At 39.7% G+C, this 24,819-nt stretch overlaps 1 protein-coding gene across 1 annotated transcript in view; it reads left to right on the forward strand.

Annotated features, from left to right (window-relative positions):
- The window catches only part of OSTF1 (osteoclast stimulating factor 1), a 58,582-nt gene that overhangs the window by 16,377 nt on the left and 17,386 nt on the right, over window positions 1–24,819 (forward strand). The window contains exons 2-3 of the mRNA XM_004048142.5: window positions 12,739–12,785; window positions 22,784–22,834. Of these exons, the coding sequence (XP_004048190.1) occupies window positions 12,739–12,785; window positions 22,784–22,834 (98 nt within the window). The remainder of the gene's footprint in view (window positions 1–12,738; window positions 12,786–22,783; window positions 22,835–24,819) is intronic.

Here is a 24,819-nt window from a genome sequence, read left to right on the forward strand (position 1 = left end):
AACTGCGCTCAGTATTTCACACATGGTATTTGTTCAGTGTCATTCAGTCCCTGGGTGCCAGAATTAAAAGAACAGTATTCAGAGCATGGGTTCTGGAGCCAGAGGGGCCTGAGTTTAAGGCTCTTTGCTGCCACTCCCTAATTGTGTGGACCTGGACTAGTTACTTACCCTCTCTAACCTCAGTTTCCCCAGCTATAAAATAGGGTTAATAAAACATTTACATCTCCAGATTGTTTTGAGGATTAAATAAATTGCTGTGAGTTAGTACTTTGCGTGGTGTCTGGCCCATGGTAAGTGTCCCATAAATGTGAGTTTAGAAGGATAATTTAGTTTTGGATTAAAGATTTTGATGTTAGGGAATTTTCTGTCTTTAATCTTGCATATATGTAATCATTTGCCCAACCAGTCATTTCATATGGGAGGAAGTCATGACCCAGATTGGTTTTGGGGTTGGGGAGAAGCAGGTTAGGAGCTGCAGATCTTCATGTTGTGGCCCAGTGCTCTGTTTGTCTGACTTGTTACTTGCAAAAAGAGGACTACAAGGTAGAGGTCTGCAAACATCATCTATAAAGGGCCAAATAGTAAATATTTTAGGCTTCGTAGGCCACATGTTGCTCTTTTGCAGCTACTCAACTCTGCCATGGTATAAAAGCAGCCACAGACAAAGAACAAATGAATGCTGTGCTCCAATAAATCTTTATTCATGGACACTGCATTTGAATTTCAGATCATTTTCATGTATCTTGAAATACTATTTTTCATTTTTCTCTCATCTGTTTAAACATGTAAAACCATTCTTAGCTTAAAGGTCATACAAAAACAAGCATTGCCTTCATGGACGAGCCTTTGGACTGATCTTGCCTTTTGCGGAGGTAGCATGATCAGGGTAACTTTTTTTTTTTTTAATTCCAAGGACAGAGATCATTTTCTTCCATTTTTCCCAAGGTCTCCTCAGACTGACATTGGAAGCAGTTTGTCCTGAGATGAAGGGTTTTTAGGAACCATTGCTTTCTTTCTCTATTTTTTACCCAGTGAAGACAGTTGGCAAAGAGCTTGTCAGTTGAAATTTCAAACCCTGCTCTCTGGGATTTTTATGTTATATGATGGAGACTAAATAAAATTAACTAGTAGGTATGGCCCATCAAGATGTAAAAGTAAACCAAGTTTGCTGAAAGGCACTGAAAAGTATAAGCAAAGAAAAAATGGATTAGAAAGGCACACTGTTAATAAACAGAACCCTCTTGTCAGAAAACACTCAGGCTACTGTTTTTAAAGAGTCCGCTATTCCTGCAGCTGAAATCAAGACATGTTTCAAATTCTTTAGGTTTTTTCTATTTCTTTTTTGGATTGGATAGGGGAAGTGGTGGGGAAGAGGTGGTGTTAGAGAGAGGAGGGATGGAAATGTCATGTTCAGAGTTGTTGCTGTTAGTTTTTTCTTTAAAGGTATATGTGCAAACAATTAATTGAACTTGATTTAATTAATCCAAGAGTATAAGTAGGCAGGAAGAAACTTACTCATTACATTGGAAACTATTGGACATTGTTATACTCACAGTATGACTTTCTTTCCAAGGATTATAGCCTCTCTTTTTATTTTCAAGAGCAGTGGGCTTTTAGGCTGGGCTCAGTGGCTCATGCCTGTAATCCCAGCACTTTGAGAGGCTGAGGCAGGCGGATCACCTGAAGTCAGGAGTTCAAGATCAGCCTGGCCAACATGGTGAAACTCCATCTCTACTAAAAATACATAAATTAGCTGGACATGGTGGTGGGGGCCTGTAATCCCAGCTACTTGGGAGGCTGAGGCAGGAGAATTGCTTGAACCTGGAAGGTGGAGGTTGCAGTGAGCTGAGGTCGTGCCATTGCACTCCAGCTTGGGCAACAAGAGTGAAATTCCATCTCGAAAAAAAAGAAAAAAAAAAAAAGCAGTGGGTACCGGGCGTGGTGGCTCACACCTGTAATCCCAGCACTTTGGGAGGCCGGGGTGGGTAGATCACAAGGTCAAGAGATCAAGACCATCCTGGCCAACATGGTGAAACCCCATCTCTACTAAAAATACAAAAATTAGCTGGGTGTGGTGTTGCGTGCCTGTAATCCCAGCTACTTGGGAGGCTGAGGTAGGAGAATCACTTGAACCTGGGAGGCGGAGGTTGCAGTGAGCCCAGATTATGCCACTGCACTCCAGCATTGCGACAGAGCAAGACTCCGTCTCGGAAAAAAAAAGAAAAAGAAAAAGAAAAAAAAGAAAAAAAAAAGCAGTGGGCTTTCGTGGAATGATGCCAATAGAGATCTGGGCCAGGAGGCCTGTTCTGAGCTAATCACCTCATTTATGGGTGTTGGAATCCACAAAGCCAGAGGTTGAGGGGGAGCCTGTGTTGGCCCAACAGAGTACAGCTGTTTTCTGTCACCCCAACAATAAAAAATGATGGCCTTAACTCCTGGATACCATCCCACGGACTCCCCCTGTTTTGTTTTTCAACAGAAAACATCCTGTTTCATCATGCATATTTAATAGAATAATTCAAATATGCCTCGTAGAAATAATTAATACTTTTTCTTACCCCGAGAGTAGCCAGAGATGATGACACTATTTTTTAGTACCCACAGGGTATAAATTAAGAAGATTAATGCTCCCTGCATGTTCTTAGACAGATGTGAGAAAGATATATGTATAAAGTATTATTTTCCATGATTCTCTCTTGATCAAATAATCCTCTTCCTCTTCTTTCATTTTGAGAGCTCTAAGATTGCTTGCAATTATCTGCTTTTGGGGGAAATGGGAGAATATTGTTTTTTATATACTTGCTGAAATCCACAAAGTAGGAAAATATTCTTTATAGAGTCCTGTAACAATTCCTAATTTTATCAGATAGTCTGGAGCAATGGCTCCCAAACATTTTTTGACCTTGAACTTCAGTAAGATACGTATTTTTCTTGATAACCCAGAACATAAAAATACATACATGACCAGAGGGGAACACAGAAGTTCGCTTTAGACTCAAATTTCTTCTAAAATCTACCATTAAGCTTTGGATAACTGGCCAAATGGTGGAATGCCAACTTTATTTGGCACACGAAGACTTCTGCTTGAGCAAGGATTATAGAGTGCATCGGTAACACTCATGCCTAATCACTTTAGCAGCATCAGTAATGCAAACAAGGCATGACATATGGATTTACTGTTACCTTAATATTCACTTTGAAGGTTGGGCCTGGTGGCTCATACCTGTAATCCCTACACTTTGGGAGGCCGAGGTGGGAGGATTGCTTGAAGCCACGAGTTTGAGATCAGCCTGGGCAACATGACTCCCGTCTCTACAAAAAATTAGCTGGGTGTGGTGGTGCATACCTGTAATCCCAGCTACTTAGGAGGCTGAGGCAGGAGGATCTCTTGAGCCTGAGAGGTTGAAGCTGCAGTGAGCTATGATTGCACCACTGTACTCCAACCTGGGTGACAGTGAGACCCCTTTCTCTCAAATAAATAAATAAATAAATAAATAAAAGAAAAAAGAAAAAGAAAAAATTTGCTTTGGAAACAAGTAAGTTCTCTAAATGTAACAGTTACAATGTGTGCTTTTAGTATTGGTCTGATTTGCCTTTTGTGGAGGTGGCATGACCAGGGTAACTTTTTTTTTTTAATTCCCAGGACTGAAATCATTTTCTTCAATTTTTCCCCAAGAAAATTTTCAATATTAATATATTGAAATTCTCTCAGTTGAATGTATAAATGATTATTCATTGTTGGAGGAGTAAATTATTTTAATAATTGATGATAATGAGTCTGAATTTTAAGTATGAAAATTATTATATAAAGAGTAAAAATTACAGGCATAGATTGAGAATTAATGTTGAGAGAGTGTGATTGCTAGTAATTTTGGGGAATCGATTGTATTCTTTGTGGGACTACTTTCAGTGACATTATATCACCATCATTAAGCAATATTCAGGCCCAGGTGATGAAGAGATTAAGTCTTGACCTCAGTTGGTTCCTATCAGGGAGGAAGGATAGCTTACTAATATGCTGGCAGCGTCACTTCCGGCAGCAGTGACTCTGGCAGAGCTAGCGCAAAAACATCTTGCTTTTTCTACAGACCTTGTTTTAGAGAGAGGATTTGTTTAGTTTTACAGAAGTCCCATCAGGCTGCAGTTAACAGTACCAAGGAGTTACCATTTCTGCCCTTTTATATCAAACTTTTAAAGTGAGTCTACCGGAATTTTAGTAATAAGAGTGTAATTTTAATTATTTTTTTGGATAAAATTTCAGGTTTATTCTTTTTTTTTTTTTTGGGTGGAGTCTCACTCTCTTGCCCAGGCTAGAGTGCAATCTTGGCTCACTGCAGCCTCCACCTGCTGTGTTCAAGAGATTCTCCTGCCTCAGCCTCCCAACTAGCTGGGATTACAGGTGCCCGCCAACACGCCCGGCTAGTTTTTGTATTTTTAGTAGAGATGAGGTTTCACCGTGTTGGCCAGCTGTTCTCCAACTCCTGATCTCAAGTGATCTGCCCGCCTCCACCTCCCAAAGTGCTGGGATTACAGGCATGAGCCGCCATGCCCGGCCAGGTTTCAGGTTTATTCTTGTATCCCAGTAGTTCATTCTCTTAAAGCCACATTTGGCTTTGGCAAATATTAATTTTAGCATTTGGTCATTTGGCATTAGGCCAAAAAATTTGTATTTGGTAAATTTATTAATTAAATATCCATCTACCTGTCCATGCCCAATAAGACAAAATTTCACAAAACCATAATTTCTTCTATTATGTATAGTGTACACTGGTTTTTCTGACCCATTTAATTTTCTTAAAGTCAACTAAATTAGTTTCTCAATCTACTAATAGGTCATGACCTTCAGTTTAAAAGTGTTGAGGTGACTCACTGTGTTCTGGGATTAGTGAAACAGTGAGGAGGGGTTATTTTTGTATGCAATATTTTCGTCCTACGGAAGATGACCGGAAGGGATTTCTAGTTATGTTCCACTCCCAAAAATGCAACTTAAGGTCTCAAGGCATGTTAAGACTAGTAACAATGAATTAATGCTACCACCAAACAATTTTCTATAGTGGCTGTACTAGTTTACGCTCCCACTAGCAGTATCTGGGAATTCTATTTGTTCTATAATGCTTAGCAATGCTGGTATTGTTTTTAAATTAATGGACTATTTTTTTAGAGCAGTTTTAGTTTCACAGCAAAATTGAGTGGAAGGTACAGAGATTTCTCATATACCCCTGCTGCCACACATGTAGCCCCTCCATTATCAACATCTCTCACCAGATACAGCATTCTTAAAAAGACATTTGTTAGAATTGATGAATCTTCATTGATGCATCAATGCATCATCATCATCCAGAATCCATAGTTTACGTTAGGGTTTGCTCTTGTTGATGTGGTTTCTATGGGTTTGGACAAATGCGTAATGGCAGTGATACTCTAATAAACCATTAGAGTATCATACAGAGTTGTTTCACTGCCCTAAACATCCACTGTACACTGCCTTTTCAACTGTACCTCCCCCAACCCTTGGCAACCACTGATCTTTTTACTGTTTCCATACTTTTGCCTTTTCCAGAATGTCATATAGTTGGAATCATATAGTACATAGCCTTTTCATGTTGACTTTTCACTTAGTAATACGCATTTTAGTTTCCTCCGTGTCTTTTCATGGCTTGATAGCTCATTTCTCTTTAGTGCTGAATAATATCCCATTGTCTGAATACACCACAGTTGATTTATCCCATTGTCAGTATTTTTCACTTTAGCCATCAGAGTGGGTATGTAGTAGTTATCATAGCCATTGTAAGTGAAGCCCATCTAAGTGTCTCACACTTCTTAACATTCTTAAAAAGACATAAGTGAAATAGTCTATCTATTACAGATGGCTAGGGGCTGATATTTTAAATAGTCATTCCTCTTGCTGTTTATCGTATATCTATGTATCTGTCTCTTATAGTGAGCAGTTTCTTTCTTTTTTTTTTTTTTTTTGAGACAAGATTTTACTCTGTCATCCAGGCTGGAGTGCAATGGTGCAGTCATGGCTCACTGCAGCCTTGACCTCCTGGGTTCAAGTAGTCCTCCCACTTCAGCCTCCTGAATAGCTGGGACTATGGGTGTGTACCAACCACCACCACACCTGGCTAATTTTTAATTTTTTTTTTGTAGAGCTGGGGTCTCATTGTGTTGCCCATGCTGGTCTTGAACTCTTGGGCTCAAGCAGTCCTCCACTTTGGCCTCCCAAAGTGCTGGGATTACAGGTGTGAGCCACCGTGCCCGGCCCCAATCCCTTTTTAATGATATCTGAGTGGCTTTTGTTAGAGGCTTCTCCAGTTTTTCACCAACAGGAAATAAAATAGATTAGAAATTCTTTGCTCAAATTTGTAAGCCCCAGGCCCTTCTGAGTGCTGTTTCAGGGCCTCAAAAATGAGCTGACACATACTCTGTTTGCATAACTTAGAGCAGAAATTTCACCTAGTTACCCTTTGCCTGTAGAATATCCTGTTGCAGAACCCTTCTCTCTGCCTTTGCCCTGCCTCTACCACTATGAACAGGGATTCATTTATGGAAGCCTAGAGTCATCCCAACTCCAGAGGAATATACAGTGTTTGGCTGATGACTAATGGACTCACCCTTCTCTTCAGGGACTGGGTGGGCTTGGACAGAACAGAGAAGGGTGGGACTGGCAAGGTGAGGAGCCAGTGAAGTTAGCCAGCAGGTGCACCACTGCTGCTGCTGTGCTGATCTTGCTTACGTGAAGAGACCAGCCCTGCGTAGATCCTTAGTGCTAATACATGCTGGTTCATGCAAGGTTCACCTAAAGCCTCAGACAAAAGATTGGCCCTCATTTTAACCTTAATTCAGTTGAATTCCAGGGTAATTTCAGGTTATTTATATAGTCTTCTGAGCTCCATTTTTCCTCTTTGTTGTATGTCACTAGACTTTGATGAGAAAATGATCAAGCTTGAGGGAGCCCGAGGAAAGCATCTAACTTAGCCTCCTTGCATACACAAGAACAAGTAAATTTGGAATTGATCAGTGCTTCCTCTTGGTGATCTATTAAGATGTTTACTGCTTTTTTTTTTTTTTTTTTTTTTTTGAGGCAGAGTTTCTCCCTGTTCCCCAGGTTGGAGTACAATGGTGTGATCTCGGCTCACTACAACCTCCGCCTCCTGGGTTTAAGCGATTCTCCTGCCTCAGCCTCCTGAGTAGCTGGGATTACAGGTGCGTGCCACCACGCCCAGCTAATTTTTTGTATCTTTAGTAGAGGCGGGGTTTCACCAAGTTAGCCAGGCTGGTCTGGAACTCCTGACCTTGTGATCTGCCCACCTCAGCCTGGCTGGGATTACAGGCATGAGCCACCGCGCTCAGCCTACTGCTTTTTTTTTCTTTTTTAAGGATGTTTGCAGGGAAGATAATATAGAAACACAGAGTACTCTAATTTCTTCCCCTTGATACTCTGTAAATGTATAGACCTATAGAACATTGCTCAAAATTGAAATAAATATGATGTAAAATGATCAATGAATTCAGTATAATTATTATTGTTTTCTTGAGAAGAATAGTATCCAGGGTTGTTAAACAGTAATCATAAAAGTCATCTGTGTTTCTTCTTTATGCATTTCTTTCATATTCTGAGGCTATTTCTATTGCCTTCTTTCATTTCCATTTGACTCAATTTTGAGGGTGGAATAAATTAATCCCAGAACTTTTATAATGTATGGATGAAAAGGGACAAGAGGCTAATGTCCCAACATTAAGCAATAAATAAGGTTGTGTATGTAAAAGTGTTTTCTACAACAGATAGAATATTCATTTGCATAATAGCCTAAGGAGTTGCCTGCTGTTCGCTGTTTAGTATAAATCAAAATGCAAATAAATCTCCCACTTTCAGTTGTGAACATTTTAAGTAAGATGATAATGAAAGATACAATTACAAAAATCAGTGGTGTAGTCACACTCCACATATTCGTTTTCAGGTTCTATAATTTTTGTTGAATTTCACCTAAACCCATTTAGTTCGCATGGGATCTTGTTTCCAAAATTAGCCATAACACATCTCATCGCTGCCTTCCCTCCAAGGAACAAGAAAGTTCTATCGTTATTGATTTTGGTCACAAGTGGACTGCTTCCTTGTATAACTTCTCTTTGGAAAGTTCGAAGTAATCAAGATAACTAATCTCTGCTCTCAGAGAGACAATCTAGTCAGCAGAAAATACTGTATTTCTCCTGGCAGCTCCTCCTTCCGCTTGGTGTTTCCTTTCTTCAGTCTATATGAGTGAAAAACAAACTCCAGACCCAAAAAAGTTTCTACTTTTGTGTGTGGCTATTAAGCCCCTCCTAGTAGAGCAGGAGAGATGTGGCCCTGGAATTCTGATGGTGAAAAGAGTGTTTTCTTGTAACAGGGATCTGAGCTGCTCTTCTATATTAAGATGTTTAGAAGAATGATTCCTCCTCCCAATCCCAAATCACACTGTTACTGTTTTCATTGATTATAAAGGTAATAAACACTTGGCGTAATGAATGTAAACAGTAAATGTCAAGTAGAATATGATGCCCCCACAATTGGTGCTCTCATTCAATGGCTGTGTGTGTTTTGTTGACATAAACAGGATGGTACTTGCCTACTGTTCTAAACCTGCTTTTTTGTGTGTAGATTATATTCTATGTCAGTGTCTGTGGTTCTGTCTGCAACATTCTTTTTTTTTTTTCTGTCTCTTTTTTTTTCATACAGAGTCTTGCTCTCTCGCCCAAGCTGGAGTGCAGTGGTGCAATCTTGGCTCACTGCAACCTCCGCCTTCTGGGTTCAAGCCATCCTCCCACCTCAGCCTCCCCAGTAACTGGTACTACAAGTGCATGTCATCATGCCTGGCTAATTTTTGTATTTCTTGTAGAGATGGGGTTTTGCTATGTTGTCCAGGCTGGGCAACCCTTTTTGTTAATGGACAAGTAAAAATTGTATACATTATGGTGTACAATATGATGTTTTGATATGCATACATTGTGGAATGACTAAATCAAGCTAATTAACATGTGTTACCTTACATTATATTTTTGTGGTGAGAACACTTCAAATCTACTCTCAGCATTTTCAAGTACATAATACATTGTTATTAACCGTAGTCACCGTGATGTACAATAGATCTCTTGAACTTGTTCCTGCTGTCTAACAGAAATTTGTGTTCTTTAACCAGCATCCCCCCAAGTCTCCCTACCCGCCAGCCTCTGGCAACCACTATATTACTGTCTGTTTCTATGAGTTCAACATTTTTAGATCCCACATATGTGAGTGAAATCATGCAGTTTTTGTCTCTCCATGCCTGGCTAATTCACAAAACATAATGTTCTTCAGGTTCATTAATGTTGTCACAAATGACAGGATTTCTTTCTGTTTTAATACTGAATAGTATTCTATTGTGTGTGTGTGTGTGTGTGTGTGTGTATCACATTTTAAAAATTCATTCTGCCGTTGATGGACACTTAGGTTGATCTCCTATGTTGGCTATGGTGAATAATGTGCAGCATTCTTTTTAAGATGACTGTGTCTTGTGGACAAATCAGAGTGTATTTACATAATCCCCTTTTAATGGACATTAAGTCAATCCATTTTCTGATGTTCTAAACCTGCAACATGAGGAAAATTAACTAAAATAATATTAAAAATCAATTTATCAGTCACATGAACCATTCTTCTCGTGCCCAGAAGCTACATGTGACTAGCACAGATACAGAACTTTTCTATTATTGTGTGAAGTTATGTCAGACAGTACTGTTGTAAACTACTGGTTTCAGACTTTTACATTTTTATTTAATATTAATTTTTTTTTTTTTTTGAGACAGGGTCTCTCTCTGTCACCCAGGCTGGAGTGCAGTGGTGCAATCTCAGCTCACTGCAACCTCCACCTCCCGGGTTCAGGCGATTCTCATGAATCCCACCTCTTGAGTAGCTGGGACTACAGGTGTGTGCCACCAAGCCTGGCTAATTTTTGTATTTTTAGTAGAGATGGGGTTTTGCCATGTTGGCCAGGCTGGGCTCGAACTCCTGGCCTCAAGCAGTCCACCTGCCTTGGCTTCCCAAAGTGCTGGGATTACAGGCATGAGCCACCATGCCTGGCCTCAGACTTTTTAAAATTCATGCTTCCATCTATTCCTTTCTTCATGCTTCATTCATTCCATAAATAATTAATTATTGAGTGCCTTGTATGTGCCAGGCACTGTGGTAGGCACTCGGGTGTCTCATTCATAAAACAACAAAAATACTTGTCTTCTTAATGCTTACAATTGATCCACAAAAGGTTTTTGAGTATTCAGTCTATATAAATGCATGTGGATTTATAAGTTGTATGTATATTATTCTATGGTGTTATATCATAAAACATGTTCAAATAGGAATAGAAAAGAATAAGAAAGATAAAAATGTAAATAATTTCTGAAGTAGTCTTCCCGTATCCCACCTTGGAGGCCACTGTTCTGCATTATTTTCTTGTCCTAGATAACCATCTTCTAGAACTAGAAGATAACATTCTTCTAGTGCTGCAACTGAGCTTTTATTTATTATTATTATATTATTTTGAGGCAGAGTCTTGCTCTGTTGCCCAGGCTGGAGTGTAGTGGCGCGATCTCAGCTCACTGCAACCTCCAGCTCCTGGGTTCAGGCTATTCTCCTGCCTCAGCCTCCTGAGTAGCAAGGACTACAGGTGCACGCCATCATGCCCGGCAAATTTTTATGTTTAGTAGAGATGGGGTCTCACTATGTTGGCCAGACTGGTCTCGAACTCCTGACCTCAATTGATCCACTTGTCTTGGCCTCCCAAAGCTTTTAAATAGCTATCAAATAGATAGTCCTTCTATTTTGATATCTGTTCTAAATCTATTTATTTTATTAAAAGAGGACCCCCCCTTTTTTTTTGTTTTTTTTGTTTTTTTTGCTATCTATAGGCTTTTTTCCTATACTGTTTGGGTTTGTTAATTTACTTATGTACAGCTGGCCTTCTGTATCCACTGGTTCCACATCTACAGATTCAACCAACTGTGAATCAAATATATTCAGGAAAAATACTAAAAAATAACAATATTGTTCAGGCATGGTGGCTCATGCCTGTAATCCCAGCACTTTGGGAGTCTCAGGCAGGCAGATCGCTTGAAGTCAGGAGTTGGAGACCAGCCTGGCCAACATGGCGAAACCCCATCTCTACTAAAAATATAAAAATTAGCTGGGTATGGTGGCAGGTGCCCGTAGTCCCAGTCACTCGGGAGGCTGAGGCAGGAGAATCTCTTGAACCTGGGAGGTGGAGGTTCCAGTGAGCCGAGATTGTGCCACTGCACTCCAGCCTGGGCGAAAGAGTGAGAATCTGTTTCAAATAATAACAATTATTATTATAATAATACAATAATACAAATAAAAATTACAATATAACAACTATTTACATAGTATGTACATTGCATTAGGTATAATAAGTAATCTAAAGATGATTTCAAGTATATGGGAGGATGTATATATGTGCAAATACTATGCCATTTTATATAAAGGTCTGGAACATCCATGGATTTTGGTATCCATCATGGTTCTAGAACCGGTGCCCTTGGATACTGAGGGATGATTATACTCATTTAGCAAACATTTATTAAGTTCTACTATGTGCCAGTTAGATGCTGGGAAATTGACCAAGTTAGAGTTCCTGCCCTCAAATGAGACAGGTAGCAAATCAGTGATTATAGTCCGGAGTGTTATGGAAATGCAGTCCACGAAGAGATAAAGGAGGAAGTATTGTTTGGCAGGAAGGAGGACAACTCTCAGGCATGTGACCTTGTTGCCTCTTTTCTGTTTTGGGACTTAATGGAATCATAGGTTTCTCCAATGGGTCCTTTTTTTTTTTTTTCTCCGTGGTATTTTCTTTTCTTTTGGAATATATAGAATTCCAACCCACTGATTTAAGAATATTAAACCAGTGTAGATTATCACATTAAGGATTTGTTTATGTTAAGATGGTCATGTTTATATTTTTAAACTTAGATCTCAGGGTTGGAAGGACTCTGTATAGGACAGAACCTAAGCACAAATAATTGTGTAGCTCCTTGCTGTTAGAAGGAAGCAAAGTCATTTTTCAGAGGTGTGTGTCTGTTCTTACATTCACTTAAGAAATATTAAAAAATATCTCCTATGTGGAAAAGGCACTCAATTCTGAAATACCATTCTCCCACAAGCTTTTTTTTTCTTGGATAGAGATATTTCAGTCAGTGTTTTTATAATGACAGTAGTTGCTGCTGCTACTTATATATTTTTCTATGTAGTCACATTGATATATAATGATATGTTTTTAAAATTTATTTTATGATTGACAGATAATTGTACATATTCATGGGCTACATAGTGATGTTTTAATACATATAATGTATAGTGATCAGATCAGGATAATTAGCATTTCATCATCTTAAACATTTATCATTTCTTTGTATTGGGAAATTTAATATCTTCCTGCTAGCTGTTTGAACTATATAATAATTGTTAGCTATGGCCTTCTTATGGTGGTATAGAACACTGGAACTTATTCCTCCTATCTAGGTGTGATTTTGTATCCTTTAGGAAATCTCTCCCTGTACTTCCTTTCTCTCTACCCTTTCCAGCCTCTAGTATCCTCTGTTCTACTTGATCACATGGGTTTTTAATTAGGGAATTCTGAAGGATATAATGGATAATGCTATTAAGATCAAATTCAGGAATGAAAATTCAGTTGTTGTTTTTTCTTCCTTTTTTAGGGCAAGTTAAAGTCTTCAGAGCCCTGTATACGTTTGAACCCAGAACTGTAAGTGTTCAGTTTTTAACTTCTAAAATTGACAGAAAAACCTAAGATGATTTTATTTAGACATTTCCTCTGGTGTGAATGGTCTGCCTTTTCTTTGATAGACCTAGGTAATTCTCAGGAATGGATGTTGGGTCCAGAGCTGTGCAAGTTAAGTCCCAGGCTGATTTGCATGTCTTCTGCATCTTGAGGTCATGTCTGTCTTGTAAAGCTTCTCCCTACATGGTGACACCACCTGCTTTCAAATTGACAAGTGACTTGCATATAAAGCACAGCGACCCTGTCTTAGTCATCTTTCTTCTGAATTTCATACTAACCTTCCTTCTTTCTCCTCTTGACCCTCTACCTCAAAATAGCTCATAATGATACCTACTGCTAACCTTCCAGAACAATTTTTTATTCCTCTGCAGTGTGCATTTTCCATTGTTGTAGTTTCCAGTATCCGTCCATTTATCTGTGGTTTATTAAGCGCCTATTATATGCCAGACACTGGTCCAGGCCTTGTGACCTGGACCTTTCTGGGACAACAGAAAGGATGGTCTCGTAGAGCTTGCATCCAGTGGAGAGAGACAGAGAGTAACAGACAAATGAATGTGACTGTCAGGGGCTAAGTACTCTGGAGAAAAATAAGGAGGGTTAGGAGCAAAGAAGTTAATGGAGAAAAGAGTGCTGTCTTCAATAGCATGTTCAGAGATGGCCTCTCTATAAAGGTGGCATCTGGGGAGAGACCTGAAGGAAGTGAGGGAGCAACAAGTGCAAGCAGCATCCTTGGTGGATGCTAGAATAGAAAAAGCAGGGAAGACAGCATGGCTTGGAAAGTTGCAAACATGGGAGAGGGTAGTGGGAGACTACTTCCGAGAGTTGGGGTGGACTGGAAGGGCAGAGCATTTAGGGCCTGTGGATCTCATTTGGATTTTGCTCTGGGTAAGGTTGGAGGTGAGTAGATGGTTTTGATACAGGAGTGACTAGACGGTGAAGCAGGGAGTCGAGACAGTTAGGAGGGAAAGGAAAGAAACCAAGAAGGTTTCTTGGGGAGAAGGGGTGTATGAGTCTGTTTTCACTCTGCTGATAAAGACATACCTGAGACTGGGTAATTTATAGAGAAAGAGGATTATCGGACTCACAGTCATGGTGGAAGGCGAAAGGCATGTCTTACATGGCAGCAGACAAGAGAGAATGAGAACCAAGTGAAAGGGGAAACCCCTTATAAAATCAACACATCTTGTGAGACTTATTCACTACCATGAGAACAATATGGGGGAAATTGCTCCCATGATTCAATTATCTCCCACCAGGTCCCTCCCACAACACATGGGGATTATGGGACCTACAATTCAAGGGGAGATTTGGGTGGGGACACAGCAAAACCATATCAAGGGGGAACCTGCTATCACTGACTTTTCTCTCATATATGCTAGGGACCAGAGCTTTCTCTCTGTGGGCAGTCAGCTTGCTGCCTGCTTCACCTGGGTTTGCCCCAGACCCTGCTGTCCCCAAAGTTAGAGGCAACTCAGAAGGTCACACAGAACAAGTGACACTGAGCATCAGGACACTGAGCATCAGTTCAGTGCCATCAGGCCAGGGCCTGCCTTCAAATCCCAAATCTGTCTTTTACTTACTGCGTGAATTTTCTTACCTCACTGCCATTGATTCCTCATGTGAAAGTGGGGATACCATTCTGCAGTGGAACCATGCTGTGAGCGTGGAGTGGGGTGAATATTGAAGGCCTACCACATGGTGAGCACCAAAAAATGGTAGCCACTAATAGACTAACATGGGGGTGTGCATATTCAGACAGTTCTCCCAAGACTTTGTCCATGAAATGTTTCTGGAACAAGAAAGGTAGGGTTTTTATTCTTCTCACCAAGAGATTCCACTGACAACTCTCCTGTGTTGGTGAGGGATTGGGAATGGGTAGAGTTAGTTTACTGAGCCTGCTATAACAAAGTTCTACAGACTGGGTGATTTAACCAAAAGAAATTTATTTTCTCACAATTCCAGGAGCTAGAAGACTGAGATCAAGGTGTCGGCAGGATTGGTTTCTTCTGAGGCCTTGCTTCTTGGCTTGTAGATGTCAGACTTCTCTCCATGTCTTCTTATGGTCTTTCCTCTGAATGTCTGTGTTTTCATTTCCTCTTCTTATAAAGATGTGAGTCGCTGGGCACGGCGGCTCACGCCTGTAATCCCAGCACTTTGGGAGGCTGAGGCGGGTGGATCACGAGGTCAGAAGATCGAGGCCATCCTGGCCAACATGGTGAAACCCATCTCTACTAAAAATACGAAAATTAGCTGGGTGTGGTGGTGTGCACCTGTAATCCCAGCTACTCGGGAGACCGAGGCAGGAGAATCACTTGAACCCAGGTGGCAGAGATTGCAGTGAGCTGAGATTGCGCCACTGCACTCCAGCCTGGCGACAGAGTGAGACTCCGTCTTAATAAAAAAAAAAAGATATGAGTCATTGGATTAGGGCTCACCCTAAAGACCTCATTTTAACTTAGTTAACTCTAAAGTCCTTATCTCCAAATACAGTCACATATGGAAGTACGGATGCTCTTCAACTTATGATGAACCCAGTAAACTCATTGTAAGACAAAAAAATCCATAAGTCAAAAATGCATTTAATACCCCCATAAGCCCATCGTAAAGTTGTCAAATTGTTAAGTTGGATCATCGTATGTCAGGGGCATCAGTACTGGGGGTTTGGACTCTAACGTAAGAATTTGAGGTAGGAAGAGGGCACAAAGAGCCCATAACAGGGAAGTGTGAGGCCCAGGGCTGTTGTCTTTAAGCCCTGCTCATGGGGAGTGCCGTCATTTTATGCCTCTGCTTGTCCTTATCAGTTGTGTCCTGATTGGTTGCATGACCCTGAGAGGGATAAAAGTGAGGGAGGTGAGGGGTGGTCAGGTGCCAGCCTGGGGCACTCAATGAATAGACCATTCTCTGCTGCCTCCTCGAATCTAGAATGGGACTTGGGTTTACTTTGTTTTGAGACTGGAGGTGACTCCTGACTCTATCTCCTCACTTTGTATGCTTCGTTGTCTTCGCCTTTGTCCTTTCTCACCGACCTCTTCCTTCCCCTTTGCTTTCTCATGACTTGGTTATGCCTTTCCTCACCTCCTACAGACTTAGCTCCTCCATTCCATCTGTCGTCTGAGCTAAATTGGCATTCCTCAAAGGTGGCTTTGCTTCCACCAACTGCTTCAACCTTTTATTTGACTAAAGATGTCGTCCTATATAGTCTAGCCCCTATTCCAGCCCCGCTGTGCTCTGCTCCTTCCTGTTCTTGAACTATCCCATCTAGATGTGACTCACAGTAGAACCTATCTCTCAACCCTTTCTAGACCCATGGCCCTGTCCCTTCCAAGCTCACATTAAATACTTCCTCTTCTGTAAAGACTTTTCTGACCACTCCAGCTGGAGGTGGACTGCCTCTCCTGCCTCTGAACTTCCACACGTGGTATTTCAGTCCTGCTCATAGGCACAGCGTCTGAGGAAGCAGGGTAGCACTGGGTTCAGAGCCCGCACTAGGGTTCAGGACCAGTTCCACTTCTTGAGCAGCTGTGTGACCTTGAGGAAATTACTGAACCTCTCTGTCACAGTGTTCTCATCTGTAAAGTGAGGATAATAATAGTCCCACCAGGTTTTAGTGAGAATTAAATGAGATTAATTGCCTAAAGCTGCTATTACTATTAAGGAGTAATTGTTACTATCGAAGGAATAGTGGTTGCTATATTAATAGACATTTAACAGATATTTTTGATGGGTTGCGTATTGATTTATTTACTTCCAATTCTACTCTAAGATGGAGTTTCTCCACTGCTTTTAAAAAAATCTTAGTTATTATTGAATATACAGGAGAATATACATTTAATTCTTTAGGCTTTAAAAATATTCTATATTTAAAATGTTGTATCTTTAATATTTTTAGTCCCAAGGATTATAGGCTACAGTCAGTAATGACCACTTCAAGCCCTGTTGCCTCTATATTTCTCCCCTGTTCAGCTCCGTTCAATTCAGGTATGAAGTGGGTAGCATCTGGTACAGCAGGTAGCCTCTAGCTCCCACAGACCTTCCTGACTGGTTAAGTGCCATGCCATACCCATTGTTAAATTTTGAATCTCATTCCAGAACTAGGTTAGTCTTATCTTCTTTTTCTGAATGAGAATTTCTGTTGGAAGCTGTTTGGTCTTTCTCTCTCCCCTCTGACCAGCAGCCATCTTCTCTGGAGGGATAGATACACCACAGCATATCCCAAGCTGACCTGGCCTCCTCGAAGTCACTGGGACCAGGCAATATTGAAAGGCTGAGGTGGGCTCTGAGGGACATTGCTGGCATGTGCAGCTCCCCAGGCAGGCCTGGGTCCAGTTTTAAGCTCCTGTTCCCCCTCAGGAGATGGGGACAGCAATGCGCAACCCCAGTCTTGGGGATCCATTGAACAGGAAGAACGCTAGGTAGCTCCTGGTTCTTCCTGCTAACCCATTTCTCATCTGTCTTGCTTAAAGGCAAGGGTGTCTTGGCACCACCCAGCCCCGTTTGGTTCTTTTTTCTCACCCAGCTCCTTTTAATAAAGTGTCAACCACAGACCTGGCTGGACTGAATTGACGAGTGTCAAGACAGACTGATGAGGAGGGAACAGAATTTCATGTGTTAGGAGGCGCATTGATTTCCAAAGGGAAACCAGCAGGACCCTGCTCTGTCATGTAAAGGTTGCTGGGCTGCACTAGGTTAATAGAGCCACGTGTAGAGGAAGGAGACTGGGAATCTAAGAGCTGAGATAGGAGCCCAGCCCTGCCACTCACTCTGATTTGTAGAGATTTTTTAACTTCTCTAAGCCTGGTTGTGAAATAGAGATTGTATCCATGACCCATCCAAGCCTAGTGAGTTGTGAGGACCAAATGAGGTCAAGTATACTTTGCAAGTAAAATATGCTGCCATTGGTTTTGTTATACTGTACTATAGGGGTAGGGCAGTTGGGAGTGGATAGAGACAGATATTTTCCAAGGCGGTCAGCTGTTAATCTGGTCATGACACCATGATGGCCAATAATGGCTGTGTGTGATGCCTTTTGTATGAGAGAAAACACAGGTGGTGGGTAAGAGCAGGGACTCCGTAATCTGACTTATAGTTCAAGTCCAGGTTCTACCATGTACCTGCTCTATGGCCTTGGAGAGGTTTCTCATCTGTAACATGATGATAAGAATAGCACCCACTTCGTAGTGTTCTTGGTGAGGAACAAATTAGTTAATATTTCTGAATGCCCAGACCAGTACGTGGCACATAATATATACTATAAAGTGTTGAATAAAAACATCTGTGGAGAACTTGTTTTCTCTTTTTATTAATTTTGGGGGCTTCAGACTGACAAATCTTAAAAATTTCAAAAGTATATCAGTTTTTCTAAACTTTTCATAAAATATATTTGCATAAACCAACAAAATTAATGCCTTGGGAATTATATGTTACCAAGAATATATGGAATGGGAATATATGTTACCAAGTGTGTACTCTTTGCTGTAACATCCCAGTGGACAACAGCCTACTTATTCTGATAACCTTGTTGTTCTTCAAGGAGAGAGGAAAGGAGGAATGTGGTTACAAAACAAAGAAAAGGCCGGGTGCAGTGGCTCACTCCTGTAATCCCAGCACTTTGGGAGGCCGAGGCGGGTGGATCACGAGGTCAGGAGATCGAGACCATCCTGGCTAACACGGTGAAACCCCGTCTCTACTAAAAATACAAAAAAATCAGCCGGGCGAGGTGGCGGGCACCTGTAGTCCCAGCTACTCTGGAGGCTGAGGCAGGAGAATGGCGTGAACCCTGGGGGGCGGAGCCTGCAGACAACCGAGATTGTGCCACTGCACTCCTCCAACCTGGGCGACAGTGAGACTCCGTCTCAAAAAAACAAAAAAACAAAAAACAAAGAAAAGCTGGCAACAGAGAAGTGCATACTTCATTATGTTATTGTTTTCCCATTTCTGTTCCCTAACTGTGATGCTGGGAATTTAAAAGTAGATGCTCATTGAACAATTTAGATCAGGTATCCTGCTAGTGGTTTCTTAATGGAAAATGTGAATATTGCAGGTGAAATCTGTTGTTAAAATAATGAAATTAGAATTTGGTACTTAGCTAGATTAGGAAAACATGTCCCTAGTTTCTTTAGAAGAAGACATTTTACGAGTAGTAGCATTCCGTGTCTGGGAGCTATGGATTAAAAGAGAATAAACTGTCGACTGTAATTTCTCGGGATGAAAAAATGAGGTCACTTTTTGCCTGACTGAAATGGACTGCCTGTTCTCATTGCCTCAGTTGAAAAACAAGTCTGACCTAATGGGTGGCTTGTGGCAGACACCACTATTGAACGGCAGCCATTAATTCAAAAACCGAAATAGCACTGAGAGGTGTCGAAGCGACTGGCACTTAGTGGTCTTTCTCAAATGATGCACTTTCCCAAACCACAGAGGACGAGAATTACTTGAAAGACATTAAGAGTTTTGACTATTTTGGGCTTTATTACTTTTTTTAAAAAATTGAGGTAAAATTCACATAACATAAAATAAACCATTTTTAAAATTTTTAATTCCTGTGAGTGCATAGTAGGTGTATATATTCATGGGGCACATGAGATGTTTGGATACAGGCATGCAATGTGGAATAATCACATCATGGGATATTGAGTATCCAGCCCCTCAAGGGTTTATCCTTTGTGTTACAAACAATCCAATTATACTCTTTTAGTTATTTAAAAATGTACGATTATTATTGACTATAGCTATCCTGTTGTGCTATCAAATAATAGGTCTTATTATTTCTTTCTAAATTTTTTTTGTACCCATTAACCATCCCCATCTCCCCCCAGGTTTGCCCATTACCCTTCCCAGCCTCTGGTAGCCATACATCTACTCTCTGTCCATGAGTTCAATTGTTTTGATTTTTAGATCTCACAAATAAGTGAGAACATGCGATGTTTGTTTTTCTGTGCCTGGCTTATTTCCAAATTAACCATTTTAAAGTGAATCATTCGGTGGTGTTTAGTACATTCACAATTCATTACCTCTGTCTAGTTCTAAAACATTTTCATCATCCCACAGATCAACCCTATACCCATTAAACAGTTACTCCCTATTCCCCCTGACTTTATTGCTTATTTTTATAAGAAAGGCTCGTTACCATGCTTGTGTGTGTTGTTTTTAAAAGCTATTTGTTTGGTACTTTTTCATAATGTGTTTTGTTTGTTTGTTTAGAGGGTGAGTGATTTTATTAAATATGGAAATTTAGGGAGATTTGACTTTTGTGATTTTAGAAGGAGGGTCAAACTGTAGAGAAAGATGACTTCTTAACTTCTTGAAAGTACCGATTGAGGAGGATTTATTGTGAGACATAATTGAGTGAGATTAACTTTGGGAGATGTACTCAGTAAGAACAGCCCAGGACGGCTCGTAGATGGGACAGACTTCTTCAAGGCATTGAACTCTTTCAAGTTCCAGGAAATGAAAAGTTCCTCCAGAAAAATGTTGCAGCCCACATATCCTATTTTCCTGACACTCTTCTTCTTACTTCATTCTCCCCTCCCAGGCCTTAGCACCATCTAAAGGTGAGAGAGTCAGATGGTGTTAAAATTGCCAGGAAAGGCCAACCTTAATGTGGGCGGGAGGTTGGGGCAGAGGTGGCTGCTGAGTCCAGCTGGGATGCTGCGTGTGGAGAGAGTCATCTTTCTGGCCTCTCTGGGAGTGATCCAGTTTGCATCAAATAAATACTAAAGGAAATAGTTTGTTTACCTAATCACTTTCTATATCTATCACATATTGGTAGTAATAGTGGTCATTGATCGATCATCAGAACATTTTCGAGGCAGGTTTGAGAGAATATTAGTGGTCATTAATTTCTTTTTTCCCAAATTCAAGCAACAAAAAAAGTAAAAACTTATTTCAAATAATACCAAAATGTATATTACAAGGTCTAGTACATATAACTAATTTTCCATAGTTTGTACTATGTGTAAGACTAGTCTGTGCAAATCAAAGTGTAAAAGCAATATATATTTCAGAAAGTTACCTTTTAAAGGACTTTAGCTATTTGGGGGCATCAATAATCATCATTTGCTAATTTTTATATTTGAATGCATAATGCATCTAAGTATTTTCATGTATTATGGTTGCTTAAAGCATGTTATTGCTGATAATAGCCTTCATTTAGATTCATGGAGAAATAGTTATAAGAATGTAGATCAGCTTTAAAACTAAATAAATTGCTAGTGCAGAATCATATTTACTGCTCTAGTCTGATACTGAGAGGAGGTAAACAAATGGAAAAATGAATGGATGAAATATTTTATTTTTAATTTTATTTTTTAAAAAAATTTTTTGAGACAGAGTCTTGCTCTGTCACTCAGGCTGGAGTGCCGTGGCGTAATCTTGGCTCACTGCAACCTCTGCCTCCCAGGTTCAAGTGATTCTCATGTCTCAGCCTCCCGAGTAGCTGGGACTATAAGTGTGCACCACCACGCCTGGCACATTTTTTGTGTGTGTTTTTAGTAGAGATGGGGTTTCACCATGTTGGCCAGGCTGGTCTCGAACGCCTGTCCTCAAGTGATCTGCCCGCCTCAGCCTCCCAAAGTGCAGGAATTGCAGGTGTGAGCTACCATGCCTGGCTGGATGAAGTAATTTGTTTCACTAGCATAATTTTGATTTATATGGAATAGTAATTATAATCAGAAATATCAAAGCCTTTCTTTTAAAAGTATTTTTCCCACCTGAAATATGAAAGCAACACATGCTCATGACAGAATTTGGAAATTTTTGTGTCTATTTAATGCATAGTTGTGTTCTTATCACATGTGAAATTTGTGTCCTACATTTTTCATCCACCATGATGATGTAAACATTTCCTAACACCTGAAATTTGCTCTCAGTAGGCATCACCCTACTTACTTAGAAAGTCATGGTAAGTGTTATCTACTGATGGTCAAAAGATGTTTAAAATGTGTATCTTTATTCAGAAAGTTTTTTTTGGTTGTTTTTGTTTGTTTTGTTTTGTTTTGTTTTTTGAGATGGAGTCTCGCTCTGTCACCCAGGCTGGAGTGCAGTGGCGTGATCTCAGCTCACCGCAACCTCTGCCTCCCGGGTTCAAGAAATTCTCTGCCTCAGCCTCCTGAGTAGCTGTGATTACAGGCATCCCCTACCATGCCCAGCTAATTTTTGTATTTTTAGTAGAGACGGGGTTTCACCATCTTGGCCAGGCTGGTCTTGAACTGCTGGCCTTGTGAACCACCTGCCTTGGCCTCCCAAAGTGCTGGGATTACAGGCATGAGCCACCACACCTGGCCTCAGAAAGTTTTTAGAACATTTGGTTGGTACAGGCCAGAGCACATGTGGTCTGTGTAATTAGCCAACTCCTTAGAGCTGCTTGGGGTTTCTGGACTGGCTGAGTTACTGCTTCCTATCTTTTAGCTCTTTAGCCTTATTAATGGTTGAATTACATATTAACTTTTCTCATACAGAAAATGTTCATTCTCCCTGAACATGAAGAGCTAGGATAATGATTTTCTCAAAATGAGCAGATAGCAGATGTTGATCTTAAAGTGTTCAAGGATTGAGGCCTTGTTTAAGAGAAAATCAAGCTTCTGGCTGTTTTTCATGACTCTAATTCTAGACATTTATATTTTTATGAAAAAATGTATACCACCTTTTAGAATTTCTACAAGGAAGAAGTTTTATTAATACTCTGTTTTGATATACAAATGTCTTGCTTTGGTTGTAGAAGAATGCAAGATGTGTGTGGAGAATCTTTATATATGTAATTCTTTGAAGTTCATCATGGGAAAAAAATCTAGCCGTCTATTCATGTGTTAATTTTTCAGTAGTGTTTTATTATATGGCTTATGTGCTGATTTAAGTGTATAAAACCACGTTGTTTATTAGAATATGATAGAATTTTGAATCTATATTATCATTATATTCTAATTCATGAAAAATCACATGGAGTCAAACTTTTTTTTTTCTTCTAGCCAGATGAATTATACTTTGAGGAAGGTGATATTATCTACATTACTGACATGGTAAGTCCAGATAACATCTTGTAATACCACATATAAAGACTGTTTTATGTAGCTATAACATTGTAAGTTATTTAAATGTATATGTACATAGAAATACATATGTACAAGTCTGTTCATTTTAGCACAATTGATAGTAGCATAAGATTGAAAATAGCCCTTATTTCCATCAATAGGAAAAGAGTTGAATAAGCTTTGGTCTATCCACAAACAGAATATTATGCAGCTGTAGAAAGAAATGGGGAATATCTCTATATGCTATTATGAAGTAATTTAAGTGAAAAAAAAGCAAAATGAGAAAATGTAGATAGTATATCCTCAGTTTTCTAGGAAAGGGTGAGAGTGTATGTGTACACACACATACATGCAGACACTTGTTTTTCTCAATTTCTGATAAAAAGTTGAAAGATGAGTTGCAAAGTAAAATTTAGTTTTATTCTATGAAGAGTAAAGATCCGTTCTCTAGGTGGAAGGAGAGAAATAGGGTATAATGAACATAGATGGAAGATAGACTTTTTAGAAAATTATACCTTGTTTTGTGGATTTGACTTTGAACTGATGTAAACCTTGACATGGTTAAAAATTGAAGTAAAAAGCAATCCCTAAAAATTAAAAGCAGAATGAATCAAATGAACTTAATTGTACCCTGGTAATTGGCCTAACCACACAGAGAGGAAATATTCCAAGTTTAAAACTCAGCAATTTGACTGAACATCCATAGTAGAATATGGATATACATGAAAGACATATATATATATATATATATATATATATATATATATGGACAAAAATAACTGGCCAAAAAAGGGTAAATTGTTTTAAATCATGCCCTTGTTAGGGAAATGTAGGTATTGCTAATTCTGAGATTGTTGCATGTGTATTGTGGTTTAGAGCAAATGAGTAACTAGGTCGGTGATGTTGCTAACGGATTTTCAGCATGGCAAAAAAGATACACGGATGTAAGATTAATGACAGTTTAAGAAAAGCTCTGTATTCCTTCATCTGAATTGTAAGGATCACATTGTATTTTATCTAAAATAAAACAAAAATATTCCCTGCTGTGTTCTTTGAAAGGGCCTAGGAAAAATGACCAACCCAATAATAATATGTTATTTTCCATTGAAACAAACAGGCTTCTTTGAGAAATGGCTGGTACCAAGTCAGGGGCAGCAGAGGTACAAGATAAACCCAGAACATCCTCTTATTAGAAAACATGGAAGCTCCTAAAGACAGTAGGGTCACACTGAAAGGACTTGGGAACGAACTTGAAGAGACTCCCACTGGCCAAAGATAGGACAATTTGAGCATCAATTAGGGCAACAACTTCCAAGAATTGAAACACATTAAATACATTTAAATTTATGAGTTTCTAATGTTACTTCTGAACAAATCTCATTGGTCAGCATGAGAGAATGCTAGGAAATCAGGTTTTTATTCTGACAACTGTTAAGGGAAAGAATCACCATTTATTCTGTGTTTTCTTTATGAATTTCTTACCTGGCAATCTGAGAGTTGATGAGGAAGTTTTTGTTTAAAGAGGTATTCAGGTTATTTCAATGAAGAAGGAATGATAGAATGTCACCATCTTGCAGCCTCTAGGAAATAGTGGATCTAGACAATGATCATCAAGGGCTACTAACATTACAAAAAGAAGCCGACTAGATAGTTTGCATTTCCTAATGGAAGAAATCAATACTGCCTAGGAAATAGCCTTGCCAAAAAAAATTGAAGCTGAATCTAATTAAACCTCTAGAACTGATGACCAATTTATAGGCAATACAGGGAACAGAGGAACACGCTTAATGATAACACAGGGATACAACAGGCAAAATCCATAGAGGTTGAAACTACAGAACAAACCAACTGGATTCTTCAACAAATACATTGTAAGAGATAAAAAAGAATGGAGAGACAACCTATAGATTAAAAGATACTTAAAGACAAATCAGTCATATTGTATATTTGAATCCCAAATTATGGGGCAGTTG

This window comes from Gorilla gorilla, chromosome 13 (assembly GCF_029281585.2).
Source record: "Gorilla gorilla gorilla isolate KB3781 chromosome 13, NHGRI_mGorGor1-v2.1_pri, whole genome shotgun sequence".
Taxonomy (NCBI): Eukaryota; Metazoa; Chordata; class Mammalia; order Primates; family Hominidae; genus Gorilla; species Gorilla gorilla.